The sequence below is a fragment of the Mobula birostris genome, chromosome 4 (genome assembly GCF_030028105.1).
Source record: "Mobula birostris isolate sMobBir1 chromosome 4, sMobBir1.hap1, whole genome shotgun sequence".
NCBI lineage: Eukaryota > Metazoa > Chordata > Chondrichthyes > Myliobatiformes > Myliobatidae > Mobula > Mobula birostris.
In genome coordinates, this window is record NC_092373.1 from 169111916 (window position 1) to 169138860 (window position 26945).

The window sequence follows — 26945 nt, forward strand, 5'->3', positions numbered from 1 at the left end:
GGAATACGATCCCAAGTACCTTATGTATATTGAATATTCGTTTTGGAAATGTTTTTCAAATGAAATATTCTTCTATGCGGTGGTGTGCAGGGAAAATGGCATTATCATAGGAGATGCCAACAGGCTCAATAAACTGATTAGAAAGGTTAGCTCTGTTGTAGGAGTCAAACTGGACATACTGGAGATGATGGTAGAACAAAGGACCCTTGGAAAGTCCTGGCAATTCTGGACAATGTTTCTGACCCTCTGCATGCCACCTTGGCTTAACAGAGGAACACTTTCAGTCCTAGAGAAAGACAACTGCACTGCTCCAAAAAGCGCTATATGAGGTCATTCTTACCCTCAGCCATTAGGCTCTATAGTCGAAGAAGTGATGACCCATTCCTGTTAGGCTGTTATTAACCTCTGTTTACCAAAGCTCTGTTTAGCTCTGTTTTCTTTTGAGGTAACTTATTTGTTATTCTTTCTTACTTCTAATATTTGTATATCTATCCACTTGTAATGCTACTGTGACACTGTAATTTCCTTTGAGATCAATAAAGTATCTACCTATCTATCTATCTAATTACAGTAAATTTATGTTTTGTAAAAAATTAAAATAAATTGAGCTAGAAAGAAGCTTAACCAGCAGAACACAAATAAAACCAGATGTAGTGTAATAAGCAAAACATATTGCATTTTCCTTCACAATTCCCAGCTGACAACTCAGATAGTAGAACCTTACTGACCCATACAATATAGTGAGTGAATAATTGTCCACAGACAGCATGATCCAGCGCACTGTGCATTATTAATACAAGTTCACAGCCTATTTTCATGTTCTTCATCTCAACACAAGCGAAAAAGAGATTTTGATACTTACATGATAGGCAAGATTACACATGGACTAATGCCACAAATTAGTGTGTTCACCTTTGTCAAACAGCATAGAATGGGCCCTTCAGCCTAAATGGACCGTGCCAAACAAGATTCCCATCGAAACCAATCCCTTTTGCCAGCATTTGGCCCATATCCCTCGAACCCTTTCCTTTCCATGTACCTGTCCAAATACTTTATTAATTCTGTTTATGTTCCTGCCTCCACTACTCCCTCTGGTGACTCATTCCATATACTGACCAAAGTCTGGGTGAAAACCTTGCCCCTCAGATGTCTATTAAATCTCTCCCTTGTAAACCAAAACCTATGCTCTCTAGTTCTTGATTCCTCCCCAGCCATGGGAAAAGGACTGTGCATTGACCCTGCCTGTGCCCCTGATGATTTTATATAGCTCTAAAAGATCACCCATTATTCTCCTATTTTTCAATGAATGATGTCCATACCTGCTCAACCTCTCTCTATAACTCAGTCGCTCAAGTCATGGTAACACCCTCATAACTCTCCCCTGGAATTTTTCCAGCTGAACAGTATCATTCCGACTGCAGGGTGACCAAAACTGAATGATACTTGACTGATTAACTCCTAAATTTCTGCTCTGGATTTTGTTCTTGAATTTGGAATAAGGAAATACCCGAGTCTTAACAACATACAATAGCTACAGATTGGCAAGAATCATAACTATGAGTGCTGTTAAAAAATCAAATATCAATTAAAGTCTTTATAACTGTACTAAATATCTTGATGCTAATATAATATTAAGTATATACAGATTAAGTATACACATCCATTTTGTAAAAGAGGGAATGCTAATCAGCAATGAAGTTAATTAAATTCATCACATCTATATTCTTTGTCAGTAGCAGCACTTCCAATTAATCTTAACCAAGGGGAATGGATATAGCTATTGACTCTTCTCTGCAATTTAGTCTGACAGCATTCGCTTGATAAGACAGCTATCTGCTAATGTTACTTGCGGAAAGGTTAAATTGCTGCACCTGAGTGAACAATCCCTCTGTGCCTTCTCATCAGGGTAGACTGGTCATTTTGCAAGGTGTATATGGAGTAGAGAGTTAATTAAGAATTTTAAAATGCGAAGTTGTATATGGCCTAGAATTTCATCAAAGTTGTGTGGCCTCTGAGAGATATGGAGTTTGTTTATTGCTGTCGATGGATTGAACATTGCATGAGACCCACTGGAAAAAGTTAATTATGCCAATGTTTAGAAGACATTGGATATCAAAGAATACTCCATTACAGTGTAATTATTCCTAAATTCCACAGTAAAGCTTTTCCTTTCAGTTCTTCTGAAGCTCTTTGAATCAATTTCCACCTTCCATCCTCCATGGACTTGAGCTCAAGAAATCACTGCCTAACTTTTCAATGAACAGCAGTTCTGTTCCCCAAATAACCTTGATTCGCAAATCTAGGTTGATCCTCACTCAACAAACTTAGTGATTATTTTTTTCATTATGTTTAAGTCTCTCCAATACGTCATCCTACTTTATAATTTCCTCCAAGTTCTAAACCCTTTCAAATGCTAGCACTCTCCCTGAGACCATTCACCACTCCATTTCACTCTCAGTTCCTCCAGTTCACCCAACCCTCCGTTCAGTATCTTCCTTCAGACCCAACTTCCGTAATCTTCCTCACCCTCATATACCCCCTCAACTCTGTGATCTCCAACAGCCAAGGCATTGCTCCCACCCTGTAGGATTCCATCCTCTAAACCTCTCCCTATCTCTGAAATCTCCTCCAGATCCCTCCCTTTCCCTGTTGTCTCCTTCAGTCTTACAACAATCTAGTATTTATGCTCATCCATCTTTGTTATACATCCCAGATATATCTTTTCTAAAATATCAGCATAACGTTTCTTCTGCACACACCTCTAATGGACCATGTTCATTGTTGTCCTCTGGTGCTTTATATATAATGTTTGTATGTTCTCAATCTGACTGTAATGATCTCCTCAGGTGGTATGGTTTCTTTCCACATCCAATGATGTGCTGCTTGGTACGTTAATTAGTGACTGTAAATAACCCATGCATAATAGAGGTAGGACAATTAGGGAGAAGTTGATGAACATATGAGAGAGAATAGTTTACAAGAAGTGTAGGGAATGGGACTGCCTTGAGAGGAAAACAATATGAAACCATTTGATTCCATCCAGGCCTAAACTCTGCAAATGCTCCTTGACTCCTTAACCTTATTTTCCTTTAGAGCGCAACATGATACCTATGAGAATCCAGAATTTTCTCATCTCTTTAAGTCTTGTTCAATTCAGCAAGTTTTTCAAGTGACTGTAATATTGTATTCCATTAATGTTGTCACATAATTGTTGGTCACAACCCAACCCATTACAGCACAGCCATGCATTTAAATATGTCTTTCTTTCCAAAAGTAATTTTCTAGTATTTATGTTCCACAATAATGAGATTGCAAGGTAATTACTTTGAATTATTTTGCTTAAAATACACTATTTTATTCTATTAAACCTTTTCCTGTTGTAAATTTCATGCATCATAAACTTTTTGAAGTTCACCTGTTTTCCTTTAATGTTCTGAATCTAAAATAATGTCACAAAGGGACATTTGAAAGGCTCAGACCATAGCCCTCCTTTGTCCTACCACTCGATGCTTTGATGACGGCATTGCTGACTTATCACTGCTCTTTATTTATGGAGGTACAGAGTTATATAGCACAGAAGGACACATAATGTCTATGTTGGCCATCAAGCAATTATCTAAACTAACTATTTACCAACACTTAGGCCAGTAATCTACAACAAAGCCATAAATAAACTAGTGAACATACAATGGAACCACCAATTCAGCATTACCTCTTCCTCTCTGGCATGCGAGACCCACCATGGAATGGTAGGCCCTAGTTTATACTGTAGTACATCCCAAAATATTACAGTTTGGATTTAATTTAAAACTGCTGTTTCAATTGTAGAATAGATGGCAACCTATTGGTTCCAATCTCAAAATACAGCCTTTTGGGTCATAAGGTTTTAAATAGGTTGGATGATACAATTAAGTGACTCATAATCAGTACCCCTTCATCAATAATGAAGAACAACTTTATATTAGGCTCATTTAACTAATCATCTAAACTGCTTTCCAAATGACTAAGGCTATTTCCTGAACTGTCTTACTATCCCAATGATCAGGGGAAAAAAGGGTGAATTTTCTTACAATTCAATTGCAAAAATGCCATTGTTGATCATCAGTATTCTCTGAACACCAAGAGTTTTAAGGTATGAGATCCAGTCTCTCATAAAAAAAAGCACCCTAATTACTTAGTCTGAAGTAGAAAAACACTAAAAAAGAAGCTGAACCACAAACAAGAGGACATCTGCAGTTGCTGGAAATCAAAGTAATACACCAAAAATGCTGTATCAGGACCATGAAGGGTCTCAGCCCGAAATAGCGACTGTTTACTCTTTTCCATAGATGCTGCCAGGCCTACTGAGTTCCTCCAGCCTTTTGTGTGCATTAAAAAGAGCTGAACAGTAGGTTGATTTTGGATGGATGTAATGGTGTGGTATTTACTTTGGATTGTGTTATCTAAGAGGTAAAGATTGCTTGTGTTGAGTTTTTTTTTACATCTTCTCTAGATACCCCTTTCCCCCCCCCTAGATCACCACTCCTCACCCGGATCCACCTATTGTTTGCACCCACCCCTCCCCTTCACCACTCTATACTCATAAGGTCGCCAATTTTCAGAACTCTGTAAACTCAGACTCATTGAAAGATTCAAAGTTCATTTATTATCAAAGATGTATAAATTATACAACTTTGAAATTTATGTTCTTACCGGAGGTCGCAAAGCAGGGAGCCTGAAAGAACCCAATTTTTAAAAAAGCGCATTCACACAATCTTTACTCTTGCACATTGTTCTGACATTTCAACAGAGAAATGCCATCTTTATACAAAATTGACTCAGCTGAGGATGTTGGTTGTTTGATAAACGGTAGGTTCAAATTCTTTATTTGCATGATAAATCACCATTCATAACGTAGGTGTTAAAAATCAATGGAAACTGCAGGCAAACAAGCAACGATACTTTGAAGCTCATAAAGTAATTATCCCGCTGTTGGTCATGCCTTACATCCTTCGATTACATCCTTATCTTTTCTCCAATGCCAAGTAGCTCCAGTTTCCTGCTGTACAAAAGGGAAGCTATGCTCTTCAAAGACCTTTACTTTAAGGCCTCTCTGACCTGGGTTAAGTGCACACTATCCATAATCTGTCCTTGCCTGGACATCACCTTAACCCTTGCCTAGCCATCTCCTCTCTTCTTTTCCAGTCCACATGAAGGGTCTTAACCCAGAACACTGATTGGCCATTTCCCGTCACAGCTGCTGCTTGACCTCGCAAATATGAGGAAGTCTGCAGATGCTGGAATTTCAAGCAACACACATAAAAGTTGCTGGTGAACACAACAGGCCAGGCAGCATCTCTAGGAAGAGGTACAGTCGACCCTTCGTCAGGACTAACTGAAAGAAGAGCTAGTAAGAGACCTGTTGAGTTCCTTCAGCTCCAGATTCCAGCATCTGTATTTCAGCAGCTTTTTGTGCCTCCATTGTGATGTTGATTCCTTTCCCTCAAATTTTAGTGCACCCCTGCCACCAGTGTAAAATAATCTCCCATGATCATTAGTATTTTTAATACTGAGGATAACCCATGAGGGATTGGCATAGCTCACAAAACCATTAATCCTGAGTCTTGTCACCCACACAGATCACCAACCTCTACATCTATGACACAGTGGTTCTGCTGGCCCATGCTTTTCACAAGAAGCTGGAGGATCGGAAGTGGCACAGTATGGCCAGCTTGACCTGCATCAGGAAAAACTCAAAGCCTTGGCAAGGTGGACATTCCATGTTAGAGACCATCAGGAAGGTACAACAGCAATGAATATGGGCTTATCCCTTGATGATATAGAGCAACGAAATATTGATTAAGAACATTCAGTAAACCAGGTGTCATTCATCTTGTGTTCAGTAATATCTTTACTCATGCACAGACTCAATTGAGTAAATGAGAAGTAAACATTTTCACTGGAAGAAGGGTCTTCAAACAGAAGATGAAGATAAAAATGATTATCAGAAATATGAAGGAGTGATGCTATAGGAAGGATATCATTTTACCATAAGGAGGATGTCATTAAACTAGAGAGGGTGCAAAGCAGATTTACAGAGATGTTACTGGGAATGGAGGGCTTGAATTATAAAGAGAAGATGGATAGACTGGGCTTTTCCCCTAGGGCATTGGTCGTCGAGGGGTGACCATATAGAATCATGAAGGGTCTAGGTACAGTGAATTGGTGAGTTCAGAGCTAAAAGCCAGAAGTTTCAAGTGAATGGAGGAAGATTTAAAACCTGAGCGGCAGTTTTTACACACCAAATGTAACAGAGTGAGCAGCCTTAGGAAGTGATAGAGGCAGGTACGATTATGACATTTGGACAGTTACCTGAATAGGAAAGAGTTAGAAGGGTATGGTTGAATATGAACAAATGGGACTAGCTTACATGGGAACCTTGGTCAGCACAGACCGGTGGGGCAGAAGCCCCTTTTCCATGCTTTAGATCCTGGTGGCTGTATAAGGAGAAAAGACATTTTTATAAACTGATCTGATATTAGTGGAGGGTACTGCCTGATATTGCAATGGAAGCAAATGAATGGTAAGAGAGAAGAGTGAAGCAAAAAGACCTGGAAAGTTCACTCAAAGAATCACTATTATCCCAATGGGACAAATCCAGTTCTGTGTGATTCTGTGAAGGAGTAATATACATCTGTTTGGAGTTCAAGCACTGTTTACCTCACCCCAAACAAAATAAAAATGTTGCTGGATCTGGAAATCAGAAATAGAGCTCAAAGTACAACAGGGTCAATGGAGAGGTAATACTTCTAGACAATGAGCTAGCTCAGTATAACATTACATTCTTTGTCTAATCCAACAGGTGTCAGAATCAAAAATTTAACTTAAGAATCATTCATTCATTTATAGGATTGTTAATGTAGTTCCTCAGTAATTTTTGAAATTTTACTAGAAGTTTTAAGTGCTAAAGTCTTTGAATCCTTAAACCTGAAAATAAACTTCAAAACCATAGCAAAAGTGATGTATATATGAAATTTGGAATGAAGATCTATCTTATATGTGGAGAAGGTGTGTAACTGGTTTCGTGATGAAGGGATGGGCTGGTAATAATGTGTTCAGCTTCCAGGGTAACTCTATTTGAAAAATTGAAAATGCACTTTGTTACATCACTAAATTGGTAAATTGATTTATTATTGTCACGTGTACATAGGAAAAGTGATTTTTTTTTTGTTTTTCATGCCAACTAAACAGATCATTTCATTGCAACACTGTACTGAGGGAAAACAATAACAGAATGCTGAATAAAGAGGTACCGTTACAGAGAAAGTGCAGTGCAGGCAGACAATAAAGTGCATAAAAAGGTAGCTTGTGGATTACATTGGGTGTGATGAATATTTAAAACCCTGAATCATCTTCCACAACTTCAGCCAAGTATTGGTGAATTGTGATGAAAAGTGATGGGGAAACTCTCACTTTTGATCTCCTTATTAGGTTTGGTAATGGTCAAATGTTTCCTCATTGGGGTTTGGAACTCTTAGAAACATGTTTTAAATATGTCATGTTCCCCTAGGGAGGAGTGAATGGAATGACCGGCTTTCTGCAATTTAAAGATGACGGTGGAAATCCAAATGTGGAATTTGAAATTCTGGGGACGAATTATGGAGAGGATTTAGGAAGGGGGATCCGTAAGGTAAGTGAATTGCTGTTATCAAATCTATTAGACAGAAATGCACCTTTGTTGTGTAGGCCAGACACCCAGTATTAATGTGGTCCTATAGAATTCCTCATCTTAAATTTGTGTACATTAATAGTTAGAGTAATCTTGCAGCCAAGTTTCTAGAGACCAAGAATATTGATCTGGAGATTTGTCTTCTAATTTACCATATGTACACTGGTGAAAAGTAATATTCAAAAACTGAATAAGATCTTGTTTTTTTTAATCTACTATCAGTAACATTGACATTGAAGCTTCATGCAGAAACAAATTTTGTTAATTTACATCCTTGAAAAAAGAAATTTGTTGTACTTGTCTGGATAATATGTAAGTCCATCTACCTGAAGAAGTGGTTGAGGCAAGGACCTGTTCCTGTGCTATGACGTTCTATGGACAAGTTAGGCCGAAAGTTGCTATATGACTCTGTTCTATAGACTCAGAGATCAACCACAGCCTAAGTACTGCTAGTGGAGACTATGCAAGATTAAGAAAAAGAACCTTTGAAGACCGTGACCTACAGGTCCAAACAAATCTTTTGATCTACAGAGCAGTTGTCCTCCCTACATTCCTGTATGGAGCTGAATCATGGAACAATACCACCAGAGATCTCTACGAAAGATTTTGATGATCAGATGGAATGACAGACACTGTATACTAGAGGAAGCCAACATGAACAACATCTCCACCATAACAAAGCAATAACAACTCCAATGGATAGGTCATGACATCAGGATGCATAACTCAAGTCACCCTAAACAGATCCTTCACTCCCAGTTGAAGGAAGGCCATTGAGCCCCAGGTGGGAATAGGAAACGCTTCAAAGATAACATTGAAATCGGCATGAAGAAATTCAACATTACATCTAAAAACTGGGAAGACATTACACTCAATAGATACACCTGGAAAAAATCTTAACAAGGGGGAACTGCACTACATGAGAGCAGTCACCGCAGTGCCACAGAGAACAAGTGGCAGCTGTGAAAGGTGAAACAAACCCACCAATAGACAACCCCTTAGGAGAACATCATACTCGACTCAAGTGCTTGCACAACTACTGTATGACACTATGACATGCCACATCCTGTCAATAGATAACTGTATCAAAAAAATTATAAGAGTTGGTTGAAGAAAAAGAAAACCTTCATTTTCACGTGTCCTTGTAGGGAATAAAGAGATTATAGATAGTGTAGGCAGATAAGTTTATTTTAATTTGGAATACTGGTTGGCACAGATGCTGTGGCGTGAATGACCTGTTTCTATGCTGCACTGTTCTATGTTCAATGTTTTTTTAAAAGCAGACTTCCACAAAGGGTAATAGTACATAGAGCAGCACTTGAATTTATGCCCTATCTTATCTGAATAATGTTATTATTTGTCTTAAAAATAACTAGTGTGTGTCTGTAACCTGTCTAAATGTGTTTCTTTTGCCATATTTTTAACCTTACCTTTTATGGGTTATCACTATGGCAAAATAAAACAATTTAGTTTTAGAAGCATAGCCGTGTAGCCAAACTTCCTCAAAGTCTGACACTAAGTAGTGCAAAAAAAAAGGTCAGAAGTTCAAAAAGATAGTGGTGACTGGATAATAGAATAGGGAGATAGAGAAATGGGGAATCGTAGGTGTGAAATTTATTGCAGATGTTACAGTGTATAAGAAAGGAATAGTTTTGGAAGGTTGTTGAGACAGGCTAAATAAAAATAAGTGAGTGATTGAAAAAGATTTACTCAAGACATTGTAAAGCCGTACAAGACATTAAGGAGATTGCGATGCTTTATACTTCCATATCAAATCTACAGGTTTGTCAACAGCCTTCTCCATGTTTGATATGGCAAAGTTATGTTCACTGTGACACGAACATATAAGTTGCAATAGCGGAATTAATGCTTCCATCAAGCAACTAACACGCTATTGCTTTCCTGTGTCAATTTCAAGTGAACTTTCGTCAGTACAGTGGAGATGGAAATACTAATTGGAGACCTTGAGTCTTCCCCAAGGTCTTCCCCAAAGAATCTCCTGAAAGCTTGTTATAATTAATGTATAGACTTCTGATCCTGTTAGTTGACCTGCTGTCAGAGCTGAGAGGAACATTGTTAAAGTGGACCATTTGGTCATTGTGGTATCTTGCCAGATGAAAATAGACTGCCTCATTTTCAGTACTGCCAGAGTGATTATATTTCTAAGTAACACACATCAAAGTTGCTGGTGAATGCAGCAGGCCAGGCAGCATCTCCAGGAAGAGGTGCAGTCCACGTTTCAGGCCGAGACCCTTCGTCAGGACTAACTGAAGGAAGAGTGAGTAAGGGATTTGAAAGTTGGAGGGGGAGGGGGAGATCCAAAATGATAGGAGAAGACAGGAGGGGGAGGGATGGAGCCAAGAGCTGGACAGGTGATTGGCAAAAGGGGATACGAGAGGATCATGGGACAGGAGGTCCGGGAAGAAAGACAGTGGGGGGGGACCCAGAGGATGGGCAAGGGGTATATTCAGAGGGACAGAGGGAGAAAAAGGAGAGTGAGAGAAAGAATGTGTGCATAAAAATAAGTAACAGATGGGGTACGAGGGGGAGGTGGGGCCTTAGCGGAAGTTAGAGAAGTCGATGTTCAGACATCACTCTTCCTTCAGTTAGTCCTGACGAAGGGTCTCGGCCTGAAACGTGGACTGCACCTCTTCCTGGAGATGCTGCCTGGCCTGCTGCGTTCACCAGCAACTTTGATGTGTGTTGCTTGAATTTCCAGCATCTGCAGAATTCCTGTTGTTTATATTTCTAAGTACTTGATTTGTTGAAGCAAGTTGGCACACTCTTCAGACTTAGCAGAAGCTATATATGTAAGTATATAAGATACTAAAAATGATTTGCACGTTGTCATATTATGTTACTTTTAACACTTACATTACTCTGTTTTCAACAACATTGCAGTGCTACCAACATCACAGTCTTTTTAATAGAAACTATTCAAGTACTCTTATTGAACTTGACACCCAACACAGCTACATGAATTCAAACCTTTCAGTTCAGCAGACACACAAGACAGCACAGTAGTATAGCTAGTAGAACCTTTGCTGCACAAAGTCTGAGACCTGAGTTCACTCTAGACTGACTTCAGTTGCTTAATGTATGGAATTTGCATGTTTTCCTTGTGACTGCATGGATTTCTTCTGGGTGTACCCACAACTTAAAGATATGGGCGGTAGGTTAAATGGCCACTGCAAATTGCCTCTTATGTGTAGAAAAGTGGTAGAAAATAGGAGAGTTGATGGGACTGTGATGTTAATTGAAAAAAACAGTGAGATGAATGCAGAATTAGTGTAAATAAAAGTTTATGTTGAAGCAAAGGGCCTGTTTCCATGCTGTATAACTCTATGATTATGTTGGTGAAGCTTGTACATTCAAAATAAGGATGGCTTCCCAAATTGGAGTTGAACCTTCAGTGCCCCTAACCTGTATGGATCAAAGAAAAAGGTCCTCAGCAATATGCCAAGATATAGTTTATGTCCTAATCTATTTCACCTTCCAAGTTACAGAACCAATCATTGCTCAGAGTTGTTTGGGTCACATTTTTCCTTCAAACTTCCAATGCAAAAGGAAGACTAACTGATCTTCTTCTAATCTCCCAACTTAAAATTGGGCAGAATCCAATTTTAAGTTATTTCTCTGGAAGTCTTGGTAACTTTCCATCAGATAATTTCTGCTAAGAAAATCCAGGCGCAGGTGAGTGAAGGTGAATCTTAATATCACCCATTATCGAAGGAAAGATGAATATGCTCCTCCTAGTGTGGTGGTGATCATTTCTGCCAAAGCTACCTTTGCAGATGAAGATGAGATTGTAGCTTTAGCCCTCATGATGGCTGCTTCTCTAGCTGCTTACTGCAGGCCCAGTCTGTCTGTTACATCCTTCAAGACTTGGCCAGCTCTGTCAGTGCTGGTACTACCAACACCCTTTTGGCAATAGATATTGAGCTCCCTATCAAGTGTACATTCAGTGCATTGGACTATTATGCCTCTCGTTAATGTCACACCGCTGATACACTGATTCAACAACTTAGGAAGGAATGGAGTTTGGAATCAAGAGGTGGTTTCCTAGATCATGTTTGACCCGATGTCAGGAGTCTCAAATCCTGAGGATTACTAGGTCTATCACCATACCAACCCCACCTCATTGTACCTGCAGATACAATAATGATGTACAATTGGCCTTAAGCCTGGCACATAAATAAGCAAGGAATAAAGGGATATGGATCATGTTCAGGCAGAGTAGATGAGTTTAATTCGGCATCATGCTCAGCATAGACATTGTGAGCTGTAGGCCCTGTTCATGTACAGCACGGTTTTATGTTTTATGTTCTCTGTTCAGAGTACCTCTAGTGGATTTGCCCTGTGAGTTGGTCAGAATACTGTAATCCCGGGTGAATGTGACAGAAAAGTCTAGCATATTTTCTGCAAAGTGAAATTTCTGCATGTAAGAAAACAACTACATCAAGTTCTTGTATGAATTATCAATGGAACACCTCAGTTTAGGCCGAGAGTCACTAGGTGTTTTTTGGAAAGATGTTCCAAATTAAGTGGCATGTGGTCTGCCCATTCTGATTCCTTCTGTTTCCCTGTGCCAGTTACAGAAGGACTAAATGACTTAGTTTTATACTATTCATTCAAATAAAGAATGCAGGTTTCATCCTCTGAAGGCCAAGAGTGAACTCCATCTCAGAGTTTTGTTGATTACTGTTATTAATGACCAGATTGTTCTATTTAAATTCCTTGGTGGGATATAAACTCAGGTTTATGAGCCTCAGGTTATTGTACATCATTATTGTGTCTGCAAGTACAACTCCTGAGCCCAGGCCTCAGGATTTAAACTTTGCTCAACGATGATCTCACCAACTGCAAAGATCCAAGTGCGGTATCATCTGAGCTGCATAAATCAATGAGCAATTTCTGGGTATTCTTAATTCCTAGAATTTTAATTATTTATTCATTTGTTTCCCAGCAACATTAGGTTCAACTTGTAATCCTCTTTCCAGATTAATAAGGTGCATATATTTCTGTGAATGGGTTTGCAATGGTGTCACATTCAAAAACTATGTGTGTCTATTTTACAAGACAACTATCAGTTCTGAATGTGTCTTAAACACAATCTGCTGTCAATGTGAGGCGGAAATGAATGTAGTCATTTTTGGAGAGCGTTAATGCTCATTGCTGCCCCAAGCCATCAAGGCCATAATGGGTAAACATAGTGCTGTTACTGTTATTGTGTTAGCAAAGCTTATGAGCCTGATAAGAGGAAGCCACAATGATGTATCTCAGTAGGGAGCCACAGTGTAGCACTGGCTGAAAGATCAAGGCAAGAAATGGGACTCATTAAAGCATGACAAAAATCATTGAACACCAGAAGCAATGCTTGGCCATTACAAGCTGCACTATCGCGGGATCTTGTATCATTTTTGACAATAATCAGCTCAAGTTCATACAATCTTTTATGTAGACAAAAATATTGGGCTGGAGATAAACCATATGTACTTATTCCTTGCATTGTTGTTCCTGTAACAATCTTAAATGAAAATAATCTCACACAGCGAAGTGTGTTTATGCATAAATAAACTTATAGAGTGCTTTATAATCCTATTACAAGTGAGTGTTTAGAATCATACATTTTACAGCTAGCACAGCATCCTCTCTTTGAAGTGATATACCAGAGGAAAGGTTTGATGGGAAACTTGTCGCAATACCCTCTTAGTGTAAGAAGGTCATGGGTTTCACTTCCATCATTTAATATGTTGGTGGAGTGGTTTTCCCTCCCAAAACTCATACCCACCTTAATTGTGAGGTAAAAACCTGTATATTGAAATGCACCCTAAATCATAGTACAACTGGAAAAAAAAGTCTGTAGATACCGGAACCTGGAGCAAAAGAAAACAGTACTGGAGGAATTCAGCAGGTCAAGCAGCTTCTGTGGAGGGAAATGTACAGTTGACCTTTCAGGTTGAAACCATTCATCTGGCCACATAATTGACATTTCAGGTCAGACCCTTCATCTCCAGGTTCAGGAACAGTTAATACCCTACAACCATCAGGCTCCTGAACTGGAATGTTTAATTTCATTCACCACAACTCTTAATTGTTTCCATAGCATACAGACTCACTTTCAAAGATTCCACAACTCACGCTCTCAGTATTATTTATCTTTTACTTGCAAAACTTGTCTTACCTAGAACATGGAACAGTACAGCACATGAAAAGGCCATTTGGCCCACAATGTTGTGCTGAACCAGCTAAGAAGCAAACCAAAAACACCCAAACACTAATCCCTCCTGTATCCCTCCATCGTCCTTACATCAATGTACCTCTCTTAAAAGCCTCTAATATACTTGGCTCTTCCACCATAACAGGCAGCGCATTCCAGGCATTCCCCTTACATTCCCGTTAAACTTCCCCCTCTCACCTTCAATGCATGCACCCGGTACTAGACATTTCAACCCTAGGAAACAGATATTCCCTGCCCACTCTATTTATGCCTCTCATAAACTTGCAAGCTTTTAACAGATCTCCCCTCAGCCTCTGGCACTCCAGAGAAAACAACCCTAGTTTATCCAGCCTCTCTTGCTAGCACATGCCCTCTAAACCAGGCAACATCCTAGTAAACATCTTCTGCACCCTTTCCAAAGCCTCAACATCCTTCCTGTAGTGGGGCAACCAGAACTGTACATAATACTCCGAATGTGGCCTAACCAGTGTTTTATAAAATTGCAACATAATCTCTTGACTTTGAACTCAATACCTCAACTAATAAATGCAAGCATTCCATAAGCCTTCTTATCTACCTTATCGATCTCTGCTGCCACTTTCAACAAGCTATGAACTTGGATTCCAAGATTTCTCTGCTCAGCAACACTGTTAAGGATCTTGCCCTGAACAGTGTACTATCTCCTCGCGTTTGCCTTACCGAGTTGCAACACCTCACTTTTATCTGGGTTAAACTCCATCTGCCATTTCTCTACCCATATCTGCAACTGCTCTATATCATGCTGTACTCTTTGCCAGTCTTCTGCACTATCCACTATCAGCAATCTTGGTAACATTCGCAAATTTACTAACCCACCCATCTACATTTTCATCCAGGTCATTTATATAAATCACAAACAGCAGAGATCCCTACAGAACACCACTAATTACAGACCACCAGCTTGAATAAGTCCTTTCAACCACTATCCTCAGTCTTCTATGAGCAGGCCTGCTCTGAATCCAAACAACCTATTTGCCGTGGACCCCTTGCATTTTAATCTTCTGAATTAGCATCCTCTGAGGGACTTTGTCAAACGGCTTACTGAAATCCATGTAGACAACTTCCACTGCCCCACCCTCATCAATCTCTCTAGTCACCTTGTCAGAAACTCAATCAAGTTGCTCAGGCCATGCTGGCTCGCCCTAATTAGGGCATTGGTTTCCAAATGCTCATATATCCTACCTTTAGAGTTTTCTCCAGCAATCTCCTTACATCTGACATGAGCCTCATGGGTCTATAGTTCCCAAGACTTTCCGTTGTTCCTTTGTTAAATGGAGGTACAACGTTAGTTACTCACTAGTCCTCCAGGACCTCGCCTGTGGCTAGACAGGACACAGAGATACCAGTCAAGGGCCTAGTAATCTCATCCTTTGCTTCCTTCAATAACCTGGGGTAAATCCCATCAGGCCCTAGGAACTTAATACTCATTAGGAGGCCCAACATTTCCTCCTACTTGACCTCTAACTATTCACGGACTTGAACAATTAACTGATTCCCTTTCTACAGATCCTGCCTAGCTTTCTGGATTTTTTCCTGATTTTCTGTAAGTATTTGCTTGGAAGATGGTGAATATTATCTTTAAAAGCAAAACAAAACCGTAGAGCCTGAAAATCTTAATATTAGAGAAACTGGGCTGTTCAGATACCATTGGTGCAGAAAATAAGAGTCAATGATCATTTATCAGAAGGCTATCAAGTTAAATATTATTTTTTATTCTCTCTGCACATATGCTACCTGATTTGCTAAGTATTTTAGCAGTCTCTTTTTTTATTTTCTCATGTTCTTCTTTGAGTCTATTGAAGTTTCTTTTAATTCTATCTGAAAAAGTTAAGGCAGTCCAGCTTCTGCACCTTGTCTAAAGGACAGGACACCCAGCATCTCAGAAACTGCTGATCTCCTGGGATTTTCACACAGAACCATCTCTAGAATTTATAGAGAGTGGTGCAAAAATATCATCCAGTGAGTGGCAGTCTAGGGGTAAAAATGGCTTGTTAATGAAAGAGGTCAGAGGAGAATGGCCAGGCTTGTTCAAATTGACAGAAAGCCAAGTCATATAACCACATATTACAACAGTAGTGTGCAGAAGAGCAACTCTGAATGCACGACATGTCAAATCTTGACGTGGATAGGCTAGAGCAGAAGACAACCATGAGCATACACCCAGTGGCCACTTTATTAGCTACAGGAGTGTAGAAAAACTGAGCCAAAAAGATGACCGGCAGATAGGGCTATTTCTGATACAAACAGAATGGAAGAGAGTTATCTTTTCAGAGAATTTACTACTTTATTGCTGGAGGCTGCAACATGTCCAAATGCACATTGAGATGCTGTTCCTCATGCATGTGTTGGACTTCATTTTAATAGCTCAGGAAGCCGCAGGCTGAATGATTAGTGAGGGAGTGAAGTGGTGAATTAAAGGGAGAGGAAAATGGAAAATCAAAGCTGCTCATTTGGACTGAGTTCAAAACTGTCCAGTTTGTGGTTATACTATGCTTTATGTAGAACCCATATGGGATAGGAAAAGGTGAGAGGGATATGGGCCAAGTGTGGGCAATTGAGCCAAGTTTAGATGGACATCATGATGAACATGGGTAACGAGGTCAAATGGCCTATTTCCTTGCTGCATGACTCCGTGAGTCAAATACCTAACGTATTTGATCATGGACAAGGATAGATCTGGTCCTAGGGTTGAGGTTCTGAACTGGAAGAAGGCCAAATTTGAAGAAATGAGAAAGGATCTAAAAAGCGTGGATTGGGACAGGTTGTTCTCTGGCAAAGATGTGATTGGTAGGTGGGAAGCCTTCAAAGGGGAAATTTTGAGAGTGCAGAGTTTGTATGTTCCTGTCAGGATTAAAGGCAAATTGAATAGGAATAAGGAACCTTGGTTCTCAAGGGATATTGCAACTCTGATAAAGAAGAAGAGGGAGTTGTATAAAAAATGTATAGGAAACAGGGGGTAAATCAGGTGCTTGAGGAGTATAAGAAGTGCAAGAAAATACTTAAGAAAGAAATCAGGAGTGCTAAAAGAAGACATGAGGTTGCTTTGGCAGTCAAAGTGAAGGATAATCCAAAGAGCTTTTACAGGTATATTAAGAGCAAAAGGATTGTAAGGGATAAAATTGGGCCTCTTGAAGATCAGAGTGGTCGGCTATGTGCGGAACCAAAGGAAATGGGGGAGATCTTAAATAGGTTTTTTGCATCTGTATTTACTAAGGAAACTGGCATGAAGTCTATGGAATTGAGGGAATCAAGTAGTGAAATCATGGAAACTGTACAGATTGAAAAGGAGGAGGTGCTTGCTGTCTTGAGGAAAATTAAAGTGGATAAATCCCCGGGACCTGACAGAGCGTTCCCTCGGACCTTGAAGGAGACTAGTGTTGAAATTGCGGGGGCCCTGGCAGAAATATTTAAAATGTCGTTGTCTACGGGTGAGGTGCCGGAGGATTGGAGAGTGGCTCATGTTGTTCCGTTGTTTAAAAAAGGATCGAAAAGTAATCCGGGAAATTATAGGCTGGTGAGTTTAACATCGGTAGTAGGTAAGTTATTGGAGGGAGTACTAAGAGACAGAATCTACAAGCATTTGGATAGACAGGGACTTATTAGGGAGAGTCAACATGGCTTTGTGCGTGGTAGGTCATGTTTGACCAATCTATTGGAGTTTTTCGGGGAGGTTACCAGAAAAGTGGATGAAGGGAAGGCAGTGGATATTGTCTACATGGATTTCAGTAAGGCCTTTGACAAGGTCCCGCATGGGAGGTTAGTTAGGAAAATTCAGTCACTAGGTATACATGGAGAGGTGGTAAATTGGATTAAACATTGGCTCAATGGAAGAAGCCAAAGAGTGGTAGTAGAGAATTGCTTCTCCGAGTGGAGGCCTGTGACTAGCGGTGTGCCACAGGGATCAGTGCTGGGTCCATTGTTATTTGTCATCTATATCAATGATCTGGATGATAATGTGGTAAATTGGATCAGCAAATTTGCTGATGATACAAAGATTGGAGGTGTAGTAGACAGTGAGGAAGGTTTTCAGAGCCTGCAGAGGGACTTGGACCATCTGGAAAAATGGGCTGAAAAATGGCAGATGGAGTTTAATACAGACAAGTGTGAGGTATTGCACGTTGGAAGGACAAACCAAGGTAGAACATACAGGGTTAATGGTAAGGCACTGAGGAGTGCAGTAGAACAGAGGGACCTGGGAATACAGATACAAGATTCCCTAAAAGTGGCGTCACAAGTAGATAGGGTCGTAAAGAGAGCTTTTGGTACATTGGCCTTTATTAATCAAAGTATTGAGTATAAGAGCTGGAATGTTATGATGAGGTTGTATAAGGCATTGGTGAGGCGGAATCTGGAGTATTGTGTTCAGTTTTGGTCACCAAATTACAGGAAGGATATAAATAAGGTTGAAAGAGTGCAGAGCAGGTTTACAAGGATGTTGCCGGGACTTGAGAAACTCAGTTACAGAGAAAGGTTGAATAGATTAGGACTTTATTCCCTGGAGCGTAGAAGAATGAGGGGAGATTTGATAGAGGTATATAAAATTATGATGGGTATAGATAGAGTGAATGCAAGCAGGCTTTTTCCACTGAGGCAAGGGGAGAAAAAAACCAGAGGACATGGGTTAAGGGTGAGGGGGGGGGAAGTTTAAAGGGAACATTAGGGGGTGCTTCTTCACACAGAGAGTGGTGGGAGTATGGAATGAGCTGCCAGATAAGGTGGTAAATGCGGGTTCTTTATTAACATTTAAGAATAAATTGGACAGATACATGGATGGGAGGTGTATGGAGGGATATGGTCCGTGTGCAGGTCAGTGGGACTAGGCAGGAAATGGTTCGGCACAGTCAAGAAGGGCCAGAAGGCCTGTTTCTGTGTTGTAGTTTCTATGGTAGCTTATTGTTGAGGTGAAAGTAGCTTCTGAACATTAGGTTTTTACTCATTGAAGGAAGTTATATTTTCTTAATCCTGATATGAACCCAGAGGCAGTACTGGTTGCCATGGTCACCCCAAAGATATATCCAGACAGGATCCAAGAAACCCTTCTCTGTTTAAGGTCTGTAGTGCTTGGTTTAAGAGGTTAACTCACAATTCATGAAGGCCTGGGAATAGATTAGACAGTGGTTGCAAGAAGTGCTTAAAGAGAGCTCTTTCAACTTCAGTATGGAATAGATAGCCCAGAGTGAAATAAGTAAAAATTTCCATTTTTAAACTTGCCACAAAGTAATTAGAGCCCTGGTGGAATTGCCAGCTTCCCCTCCTTAATAAGACTAATTGATTTAATAATTCTTTGCATGACTCCAGATCACTGGGTTCTCATTGAATCTGGCCCAGGAATTACTCTGGGGATTGGAGCATCATGACAACTAAACTGAGAAGCTACTAAATCTGGGATTCAGGAATTAATTTTTAAGTTTTTGTTCACATTACATCCATATTATCAGACGAAGAGGGTCATGCAGCTATGCAACATAGAAGCTTTTCCTATGGATAAGAACAAATATGTAAGAACAAACCACTGCAGATCTCAACAATGTGAGGTGAAGACCTCCGTTGGTCAGAGTTGACCATGGATATTGCATCCTAGCTGTCTAGATATGCAAGCCTGGGCAGTACGATATGGAGAGCAAGCTGTTGCCCACGTAGCAAGCCCCCCCTCTTCATGCATCTGATGAACTGAAAGGAACAGGAGAGACTGATACAGTTTGGTACCAGCAGAGTCACAGGAGTTGCCAAACAGCATTGAGCTCAATGTAGGGGCTCCAGCTCCAGAATTTTCCCTTAGGGTTTACTCTCAAAGCCTTCCCCAAGAGTGGGTATAGACGCATGGTAGTGGAGGTTTGAGATCACAAACGAGAAAATTGGCAGATGTCAGGAATCCAAGCAACACACACAAAATGCTGGAAGAACTCAGCAGGCCAGGTCCTGCCAAAGGATCTTGGCCCAAAACGTTGACTGTACTTTTTTTCTATAGATGCTGCCTGGCCTGCTGGATTCCTCTAAAATTTTGTGTGTATTGCTGAGGTTTGAGATCAGAATTTCCTTCTCCTAAATGAGCTGCCAACCATGGCTAATAAACCCCATCTGCCCAAAGCGACTGGTTTTAAGGTGCCAGTAACTGCTTTTGCTACTTCTTCTGTCAGTAGAAACGGTTCTGCCGGGCTGACTAGCTAAGCCGCACGTGAAGGCCAGGAGCTGGACAAGAAAATAAAAAGAAGGAAAACGAGCAGCTCTTCCTGCCTCTTGAGCCACTTCAAGAGAATCATGGTTAATTTAATATTTGGTCCAGGTCTACTTTGCTGGCTAACTCTTCCTCCACCCCTAGCCACCAGCCCTACATTCCCCTGTAGACCAAAAATCTGTCCTCCTCAGCCTCAAAATATAACAAATGATACTGTCTATGGTAGAGAATTCCAAATACACACAACCCGCTGAGAGAAGAAATTCCTTCCCATCTGAAGTTTAGGTTCTCCTGAGACAATGCTCCTTTCCCAGTGATATGACCCCAAAACATCCACCCTGACAAGTCCTCTATATGTTCCAATCATACATTCTCACATTCCTCTCAGTGTCAATGGTGATTAGATGAGATTAGATTAGATTCAATTTTATTGTCATTGTGCCGAGTACAAATACAAAGCCAATGAAATGCATTTAGAATCTGAGAATATGAGGAGTCGGAATAAGAAGATGGGGGGAAGGGAGGAAGAAGTACAATGTGGTAGGTGATAGTTGACACTGGGGGGGGGGAAGAGCTGGGTGCTTGATTAGTGAAATAGGTAAAGGGCTGGAGGAGGGGGAAATCTGATAGGTGAGAGTAGAAGATCATGGAAGAAAGCAAAGGAGGAGGAGCATCAGATGGGTTGATGGGCAAGTAAAGAAAAAAGTGAGAGAGGGAAACAGGAATGGAGAATGGTGAAAGAGAGTGCAATTACCATAAGTTCTATAAATCAATGTCCATGCCATCAGGTTGGAGGCTACCCAGATGGAATATAACTTGTTGCTCCTCCAACCTGAGTTTGAGAAATTGATCTAGATAACCTCCTTTCATGAATTCATTGAGGGATAGATATTGGTGTAGAGATAAGAAGAATTGCAATCTGTATAAAAATATTACCATGAACTACATTACCCAATGTAACATCATTAGGAATTTATCCAAGGGACAAAATGTTTGGAGTTTGCGCTATGTGGTATGTGGTTGTAACAGACTATTTTGCTTATGTCATTGATTTACTACGCATTTAATCTATACAACCAAGAATGAAGTTCTATCTCAGCACCTCCAACAGAGCTGCACTTGCTTAGTATTACTCTGCAGTATCATTTGAAATTCTAACCTTGTGTCTATGTGTCTGGATGTTTAACTCAGAACTTTCTGACTCAGAGCAGAGAATATTACCCATTCAGCTTTGGCTTACCACAGGACTTCCACAGGATTTTAGCCATTGAGCGTTAAGCTAATGTAGTGAATTGTGCAGTTGTTCTAGCATTCAATATCAGGGACCAAATAATCAGCAAGACAACGTTAATAAAATTGTAGCACTACACTCAGTTGAAAGACTTGGCCAGAGAAATACATTGATTTAAATTAAAGAAGTCCATGTATAAAAATCGAGCCTGAAATCAAAGTTAGAGCAAAGGATATAGAAGTTGAAAATATTTCAAAAACACAAAGACATAAATAACACATTGTGGTCTGTTGAGTGCAAAGCTCTTCATCAGCAGCAAGTGGAGTTCAAAGATCTGCTGACTTCATGCTTTCTTTTATGCCTGGTTAGAGAGCAACAACACAGACCATTCAGCCCACAATACCAGTGCTACCTCTTTGAAACTGCTGTCCAATTTAGTCCATTGTCCAGGTCTTTATTGTTAACATAACACTGTAACATTATGTCTCCCCAATTTCTTTCAGATGTGGGTCACTTTGCTTCGTACTACACCATCCTCACACATTGAGGTTCATAAGAAATTTCACTAGTCCACTGTAGAGCTCCATCCAATTTCTCTCTCTCTCTCTCTCTCTCTCTCTCTCTCTCTCTCTCTCTCTCTCTCTCTCCCCTCCCCCTCCCCCCCCCACCCCACTTGGGTAGTTGTAACCATTTATTCTCCTGTGTTCAAAAAGCTTCTCAGTCTTGAAGAAACTCAATGACTCGGTACTCACAGCGCTCTGGAGTAGAGAATTTTAATGATTGACTATCCCCTAAGAAAAGAAATTTTCTCCTTAGTTTTGTCTTAAATGGACAGCTATTTATTCTAAAACTACTTCTCCTGCTTCTAGATTTCCTGATGAATGTAAACAGCCTCTCATCATTTGCACTTTTGAGTTCTCTCAGGATGACTGAACAATATCACATTACATTCTTCAATCTCCAACAAGTGTATGCTTAATCTGTTCAATTATTTCTCAAACGACAACCCCTTCACTGCAGAAATTGTCCTGCTGGGCATTCTCTGGCCTCCTTCCAACGCAAACTTATCTTTAATAAGGTGATCATTTCTGTACTGTACCCACCCTAAGCTCTACACAGTTCTAAATAGCAAGGGCAAACAACTACAGAATGAAACCTTTGGTTCTTACAAAGGGCTGTTTTAAACTGGGTTTTTGCCATACCTTTTGCAAAACTGAAAGGAAATGCTGCAAAAATTTTGCACAAAGTTGAAGTGTTTAACACAGTAAAATGTCCCAAGTTGCCAAACCAGAGAATTATCAATAAAAAATTGACAAAGTATTACAAAAAGACAGAGGACTTTTTAAGGAGGAAAAAAGAGGCCAAAGGTATGCAGAGGATGTTCTGACCAGCAATTTAAAATGCGCCCATCTATGATGGCACATTTAAAATCTGGGATTTGTCAGATTTTGGAGCAGTACAGAGATCTTAAAGATTTGCAGTGCAACAGGAATTTAAAGAGAAGGCGAGAACTGTAAAACAAGTATGAGGGTTTTAAAATTAAGGCATCTTAAAAAAGGTCGCTACATAGAGTAACAAGCACAGCAGCAATGTTGTGTTGTGAGTTTGGATACGCATAGAAATCCACTCTAGCAACGTCATAGTTTTTTGCTTGAACTGAATTAATTGTTTAATAGAGGTAAGAGTTTAACTATCAGACCAAGGGTTAAAATAATCTGTCTATAGACCTACTCAAAAGTACTTTATCAACTCAAAAGTTCTTTATCAACAGCTAGCAGCCAACAGAGAGATGTTTTCATGTGGCAGGGCCTCATCTACAATATGAAAAGCTATCCTTTTAGTTCAGTGGGAAGAAAAATTACATATAGTTTCTACCATACTTGCCAATGAAAATGTCAGAAGTGGAGAATATAAATCAAAGTGAGTTCTGATGGTCTAATTTTCGCACAAATGCTTTGCCTGTGTTTCAGTGATATAATAGATACTGTGCCATATAATTAGAATATTTGAGCTTTTCTATGAATCAATGTGAATGACAATATTCCAGTCATTTATAGATTTTATTTTTCTCTTATTGTGTTTTTTTTTCTTTCTGTAGCAAATATATATCAGCTAGCATGTCCAAGTATCTTGCCATGAACTTTTTGTGGCATTAGATCTCATATACAATCCACCAATGGAAAATGACCATTGACCCAGATGGTCCCTGATACAGAACTTACCCTCTCATCTTAGTTCATCCAAATGAAGTAAATGCAAAATCAGATAAATTTAAGGCATTGGATGGGGGTAGGAGGTTTGTAAGAACTGAAGATTTAGTTCTGTAGTTGTTTCCCCTTGTTATTTGGAATGCCTTAGAATTGTGTAGAGCTTAGGTGGGTACAGTACAGAAGTGATCACCTTATTAAAGATAAGTTTGTGTTGGAAGGAAGCCAGGCAAAACTCAGCAGGACAATTTCTGCAGTGCAGAACCATGACTGTAGACCATCTGATCCACCTGATTTATTTACTTTCAGACCTTTCAGTTTCCCAAGCACCTTCTCCCTAGTAATGGCAATTTCACTTGCTTCTGCCCACTGACACTTCCGATCTTCCAGCATACTGCGAGTGTCTTCCATAGTGAAGGCTGATGGAAAATACTTTTTCAGTTCATCCACCATTTCCTTGTTCCACATTACCACCTCTCTAGCATCATTTCCAGCAGTCCGATATCTACTCTCACCTCTCTTCTACTGTTTACATATCTGAAGAAACTTTTTGTATCCTCTTTAATATTAAGAGCTACCTTATCCTTGTATTCCATCTTTTCCTTCTTTATGACTTTTCAGTTACTTGCTGTTGATTTTTTAAAGTTTTCCAATCAGTTAACTTCTGGCAAATATTTGCCTTATTATATGCCCTCACTTTGACTTTAATATTGGCATTGACTTCCCTTGTCAGCCACTGTTGCATCATCCTGCCTTTCAAATACTTCTTTGGGATGTATTGATCCTGCGCCTTTTCAATTGCTTCCAAAAACTCCAGCTATTGCTGTTCTGCTATCATCCCTGCTAGTGTCCACTTACAATCAACTTTGGCTTGCTCTTCTCCCATGCCTCTGTAATTCCCTTCATGTCGTTGTAATACTGATACTGACTTTAGCCTTCCCTCTCAGATTGCAGAGTGAATTCTATCATCTTATGATCACTATCCCCAAAGGGTTCCTTTACCTTAAGCTGGCTAATAAATTTCAGTTCATTGTACAACACCCAGTCCAGAATAGCTGATTCCCTAGTGGGCTCAACCATGATCTGCTCTAAAATGTAGACATTCTACAAATGCACCCACTTGGGAAATAGCACCCAGCTGATTTTCCCAATCCACCTGCATATTGAAATCCCTCATGACTATCAAAACATTGCCCTGTGGGCATGCATTTTCTATCTCTTATTGTAATTTGTAGCCCACATCTTTGCTACTGTTCAGACGTCTGTATATAACTCCCATCAGAGTCTTTTTACCCTTGCAGATTCTTAGCTCTACCCACAACGATTGTACACCTTCTGATCCTATGTCACTTCATTCTAAGGATTTGATTTTAATTTTTTTACCAAAAGACCCACGGCTCCCCCTCTTCCTATCTGCCTGTTCTTTCAATACAATGTGTATCCTTGGATATTAAGCTCCCAGCTATAATCTTCTTTCAGCCACGATATAGTGATGCCCACAGTGTCATACATGCCAATCTCTAACTGTGCTACAAGTTCATCTACCCTATTTCATCTATTCCGTGCATTCAAATATAACACCTTCAGTCCTGCATTCATCACCCTTTTCAATTTTGTCCCCTTTAACATCGCAACTCATCTCGTTGACAGCAATTTTGCCCTATCATCAGCCTGTACTTGCCAGCAGTCTCGCTAAACACTGCCTCTGTTTGTAAACCAACTGCCTCAACCTCAGCCCTATCATTCCAGTTCTCTTCCCCCTGCCGAAGTTATTTAAACCCTCCTGAACAGATCTAACAAACCTGCCAAGGGGGAAGCCATTGGTCCCCCTTGGGTTTAGATGTAACCCACCCCTTTCGTACGGGCCTTACCTTCCCCAGAAGAGATTCCAATGATCCAGAAATCTGAACCCCTGCTCCCTGCACTGGTTCCTCAGTCACGTGTTTATCTGTCAAATGTTCCTAATTACAATGCCCTGACTGGTGCATGTCACAGGCAGCAATCCAGAGATAGAGAGGGAGTTAACAAAAGGCAGACTGAGTGCCAGTGAAGTTAAAGTTGAGATATTGCCAAATACATGTATGGACAGGTGCAGTGAAAAACTTACTTGCAGTAGCATCACAGGAGCATAGCATCAGAAACAAAACATTCACAGAAGAAACATAAACATAAATTATGCAAAATTATACAAGAAATTACACAATTAGATCAAAAAAAATCAAAGCCCATTATAGTTCAAAGTGGTCAAAGTGGTTACAGTTTGCTATACTGAGATAATTGGTTAGGCTGTGCAGATTGATTTATGATCCAAATGGTTGTTCATTGTTCTTGAACCTGGTGGTGTGAGACTTCAGGTTTCTGTATCTCCTGCATGTGGTTCGCTGTAAGATTGGAATATTGGTTAAGGAATCTGCTCATCTGAGAGAAGGGTTTAAAGAGCATGAAACAAACTATTGGAGGAACTCAACAAGTCAGGCAGCATATGAAGGGAAATTGGTAGATGACATTTCAGGTCAAAACCTTTTATCTGGCTGCTAGAAAGATCACTAAATAAAGCTAAACACAAGAGATGCTGCAAATACTGGAAATCTTGAGCATCACACACAAATTGCTGGTGGAGCTCAGCAAGCCAGGCATCACCTGTGGAGGAGAATAACCAGTCGACAATTCAGGCTGTGACCCTTCACCAGGAATTGAAAAGAAGGGCACCTAGTCCAAGATCAATTAACCCCTTCCCTCCCACATAAGCTTCCATTTTCCATTCATCCATATGTCTAAGTGTTACTACTGTATCTGCCATCCTGGAAGTGTGTTCCTTGGATTTATCACTTTCTGTGTTAAAAAAAAAACTACCTCTGATATCCCTCTATATTTTCCTGTAATTACTTTTAAAATATGCCCTCTCATATTAGCCATTGTCATCCAGGGAAACAGACCCATGAATATGCAGAGAATGGAGGGACTGTGCGGGTTGAAGGGATTAGTCTAATTCACCGTCATTAGCTTAGTTTGATCAGCACAGCATCATGGACTAAATGGCTTGTTCCTCAGCTGAGCTGTTCTGTGTCCTTTGAAAATGTCAAAATGGAACCTGAGGGAAGAAGCAGACTTAGTTTCTTATGTAAAAGGCAGGCTATCTTCAGCACTGCGTTGAAGTCACTTTTCAATTCTCCGAGATAGGGCTTCAGCCTATGACCTTCTCACTTCAGAGACAAGAGTTTCCAACCTACACCTCAGTTGTCAGAGCTTTGGTTAGGTTCCGTGTACAGTAACTTCCTTCAAAGTATGACATTTTGGCTGCCTGTGTTGTCTTTGCAACAGACCTGAAATATTATTTAATTCAGCAAACAAGGAAAGATAATGCT

General features: G+C 40.1%; 1 protein-coding gene across 1 annotated transcript in view; it reads left to right on the forward strand.

The window, feature by feature from the left end:
* Positions 1-26945, forward strand: part of grid2 (glutamate receptor, ionotropic, delta 2) — a 1194553-nt gene that overhangs the window by 893620 nt on the left and 273988 nt on the right. Inside the window, exons 7-8 of the mRNA XM_072257001.1 lie at positions 5619-5780; positions 7550-7669. Coding sequence (XP_072113102.1) covers positions 5619-5780; positions 7550-7669 — 282 coding nt within the window. The remainder of the gene's footprint in view (positions 1-5618; positions 5781-7549; positions 7670-26945) is intronic.